General features: G+C 41.0%; 1 protein-coding gene across 1 annotated transcript in view; it reads left to right on the forward strand.

Moving 5' to 3' along the window:
• LOC119413132 (formin-binding protein 1) overlaps window positions 1-4,409 on the forward strand; it is a 23,532-nt gene that overhangs the window by 9,120 nt on the left and 10,003 nt on the right. The window contains exons 4-6 of the mRNA XM_037680147.1: window positions 544-691; window positions 3,739-3,801; window positions 3,996-4,091. Of these exons, the coding sequence (XP_037536075.1) occupies window positions 544-691; window positions 3,739-3,801; window positions 3,996-4,091 (307 nt within the window). The remainder of the gene's footprint in view (window positions 1-543; window positions 692-3,738; window positions 3,802-3,995; window positions 4,092-4,409) is intronic.

A 4,409-nucleotide genomic window follows, 5' to 3' on the forward strand; every position in this document is an offset into this window, starting at 1 on the left:
GGATGGATGGATGGATGGATGGATGGATGGATGGATGGATGGATGGAGTCCCGTGCGACTTTGAGAATTGGCACTGTATAAATACACTGAGTAAAGATGAATTAAATCCAATCCCCAGTTGGTCTCACACCAATTTGAACCTTTGTGGCAGACCAACAAACCTCTAATGACCTTCAGGAGCGAGGGGATGGAGAGTGATTTGCACGTGAGTTCAACTCACATAAATGGAGCAGTTTTTTGCATTTTTGAAGCTTGAATTTTTCCACTTTTCAGTTTGAATTGTGGAAGCTTCTTAGATAAAAAGACAAATGCCTTCAACAATCATTTAGTCTATGGAAACCCTGTTGGGTCTGGTTGTAGGATTCTGTTCAGTTCTGGACTTGCATCCAGAGCTGTGCCTTCAGGTTTGGGTTGAGAAGAAAGTTTGTTTCCTATCCCCATCGATCCCTGGAAAGAGAAATGATCGAGTCGGACTAATGAGAAAGAAAAGGTAAAGTTGAAATGTTCTGACTGAATTGGACCTGCGGTGTTTGTTTGCTTCAGGTACTCGTGGTGTTTGGCGTTTGCAGCGACTCTGCAGCAGCTGAACGAGCTGGCAGCTCAGAGGGAAGATCTTGCTGAAAACCTGAGCTCACAGATCGTCTGTGAACTGACGCGGTACACTCAGGAGCTGAAGGCTGAGCGCAAGACTGTGAGTCCACAAACACTTTTACAAAGTCAGCGCACAGGAGTGGTCTTGAGTCACATGACTTACAAAACTCTTAAATTAGATTTAATCCTTGTGTTGTCTTTCTGGGAAAAATCAGCCACATTTATTTTTGTCCGTGTTTTTTTATTTTTATTTTTGGGTGCAGTTAATAAAAACAATATCCCTCTACTTTAAAAAAAAATTGTCAATTTAAAAAAAAAAAATGCTACGCTCTCATGTTCCTGAGCGGGAAGAATTGGCTACCTTAAAATACACTGTAAATCCAACTTTTAATCCCATATTTATTTATATTTATAGATTAGAACCAGGGAATTCAGGCAGATGCAAGCAGCTTGCTGCCATCAAAGTTAAATGAGCATCATTTTGTAGAAAATTGACATGGCTTGTGAGATTTTCAAATCATTCTGTTTTTATTTACATTTTACACAACGTTCCTACCGCAGCACGGTGGCACAACTGGTAGAGCTGCTGCCTCTCGGCGAGCAGGTCCTGGTTCAAATCCTGGTCCGGGGGCCTTTCTGGGTGGAGTTTGCATGTTCTCTCCGTGCATGTGTGGGTTTTCTCCAGGTACTCCGGTTTCCTCCCACAGACCAAAAACATGCATGTTAGGCTGATTGGTAACTCTAAATTGTCTCTAGGTGAGAGAGAGAGAGTGAACGGTTGTTTGTCTCTATGTGTCCCTGTGATGGACTGGAGACCCGTCCAGGGTGTCCCCCGCCCCTCGCACAGTGATTGCTGGACATGGGCACCAGCGACCCCCGTGACCCAAAATGAAAGAAGCGAGTAAAAGATAATGGATGGATGGACAACGTTCCTACCGTTTTCAGAATTAGGATAGTATTTTATGTTGTTATTCCTTTAATCAACTTAAAAATCCAATTAAAAAACAGGTTGTAACACAGTCAAAAAGAAATAATACACAATAAATAAATACTTTATTGTAAATTAGGACAAAATGTAATAACTCAATTTTCAATAAACACTTAGTAGATAATACATACATGTCCTGAAGGAATCTGAAGGTTTTACACAAGTTCACATTTCTTATTAACAGTAAAAATGATAATAAAAGTGAATTTTGTTTTTCTCTTGTGAGTACTGTATGTTTGCACTGAGAGGAGTTTTAATCTCACTGTACATTCACTGTACATGGGTGTATTTACAACTGTCAAATTTACTTCCCCCTGAGGCACAGAGGCACATGCTCTATTCAACCTCTTCTTGACTGCCTGGCTGACATCTGGGACTGGATGGCTTTAAACTTCTTAAGTTTCAACGAGAAGAAGTCTGAAGTCATGCTGTTCCATCCCAATGGCACGTTCACGAACCACAGCATTGACTTTTCTCTCTAGCTTCGTTAGAGAAACAAAGAGTCACCAATTTGGGAGTGATAATGGACCCTCCCTGAAACTTAACAGTCACATAAACATGATTGTAAAATCCTGTTTTTTTCAGCTGAGGTGGCTGTCTAAGCTGAAGCCCATACTGTCCAAAAACAATCTTGAGACAGTGATCCATGCGTTCATAACATCCAGGCTCGATCACTGCAATGCACTTCTGTTTGGAATCAATCACTCTTCCATTGCACGTCTACAACTGGTCCAAAATGCTGCAGCTCGATTTTTAACTGGTACAGGCCACAGAGAGCACATTACTCCAGTTTTGGCCTCCCTGCACTGGCTCCCCATTCACCTTCGGATCCAGTTCAAAATACTCCTGTATGTTTTTAAATCACTGAACAGTTCCGCCCCATCCTATCTCACTGATCTTCTGCAGCCATATGTCCCACTGCGCTCTCTGAGGTCAGCAGACCAGATGCTTCTTTCAGTTTCAGAAACCTGTCGTAAGCTCAGATGTGACAGGGCTTTCTCTGTTGCAGGTCCAAGACGGTGGAATGAGTTGCCACTGCGTGTCAGGCAGGCTCCCACACTCACAGTCTTTAAGACTCACCTGAAAACCCACTTTTATTCCCTTGCCTTTGACACGGTGTGATTTGTTTTGATCCTGTCTGTAGTCCACAGTGTTGGACATTTAGTTATTATCCACTGCTATTTGTATCTATATTTTTATTTTATGTTTTCCTGTCCGCTGTGCTTGTTTGTTTCTATTGTACAGCACTTTGCTTGGCCTTGTTGCTGTTTTAAGTGCTCTATAAATAAATTGGTATGATATGGTATAAAGGGCATTCAATTCAATATGAATTGCTTTTTTTTTTTTTATTCATCTCATGAGGACAATTCTCATCAGCATCCTCATTTTAATCTGTTGAAATGTCTCAATCATTGTTTTGATCTCTGTATAGTGCACCCCCCTCCCCCCCACACACATAGGCCCCACCTCCTGCTGACAATATTCACCCAGCCATACTCCTTTGTCATTTTCATCATTTCAGACATCTCATAAGTATCTGGGTCAGAGCTGCACTCTTTAGTTTTCACATTACTTCCACCCTGCAACTCTGGACAACAACAACGGTCACGTGACCTGTGCGTCCATTAGAATCATCAGAAAATATATTCCATTTAATTAAAGATATGACAAATTAAAATAATTTTGAATCGGTTTCAAACATTACATATAATGCAATCAGTCATAAATTAACTATTTTTCGCAATAGCTTGGGTCTTTTTGGCCGGCTGCCGGTAACAAAAAGTGTAAAGACCCAGTAGAAAAATATGGTCCATATTTTTTTCACTTTCAAACAACATTCAGGCATAAAAAGCTCCTAAACTCAAAGGATGAACCACAGCTGTGTTGACACATATTAACTAAGAACTAATTTTAAATTGGATTGTTCCTTCTTTTTTTTTCTCAAATCAAACATAAATTCAAAATCTGTCAGTCTGTCCACCTGTCCCTCCCTCCATCCACCTCATCATCCAAAGAGTGAGGGACCTTTTTTCCAGTTGAGAACAATGGCTTCAGACTTTTAGGAGCGGCCTCTAATATAATATAAGCTGTTATTGCTCAACCTCACCCCAAAGAGAGAGGCTTGAAGCACCAACAGAACCACTATTTGTTTGTTTCAGCATTTCCAAGATGGTCGTCGTGCTCAGCAACACATAGAGACCTCCTGGAAACAGCTGGAATCTGTAAGTAATTCACTGACCACGCCCACTTAAACAGATCCCTCCCACCAACATGTTTATATCATTGCAGACATGAAACTTCCCTCGCTTCTTGTCACACCCTCCAACCTAATCAGAATTCATTTAATTTGTACAAAATATAATAGTTCAGGGTTTTAAATGCTTTGTTTTGTTGTTGGTTGAATGTTGTTGTTTAGAGTAAACGTCGGTTTGAGCGTGACTGTAAGGAGGCTGAGCGAGCTCAACACATCTCAGACAGGATCGATGTGGACAACAAGATGGATGGAGAAAAGGTTCTACACCCAGAGTACAGAACACCTGAACCATAGAGTCCAGAACACCTAAACTCAGACCACTTGAACACTCAAGTTCAGAATAGCTGAAACAGTCCACAACCTATAAGGTCAAAACACCTGCACAATGTCCCATTTAAATTAGGAGCACACTAACACACCAGATGTTGCAGTCAGCTCAGCTCCACCCTGAATATTACACATTCAAATGTTAGTGAGCTGTATAATGTAACATCTGGTTGTTACAGTCAACTCCACACCTGTATAATACCACATCCAGATGTTACTATTAGCTCCCCACATTGTGTAAGAACACAT

Source organism: Nematolebias whitei, chromosome 8 (genome assembly GCF_014905685.2).
Source record: "Nematolebias whitei isolate Nwh7 chromosome 8, NemWhi1, whole genome shotgun sequence".
NCBI lineage: Eukaryota > Metazoa > Chordata > Actinopteri > Cyprinodontiformes > Rivulidae > Nematolebias > Nematolebias whitei.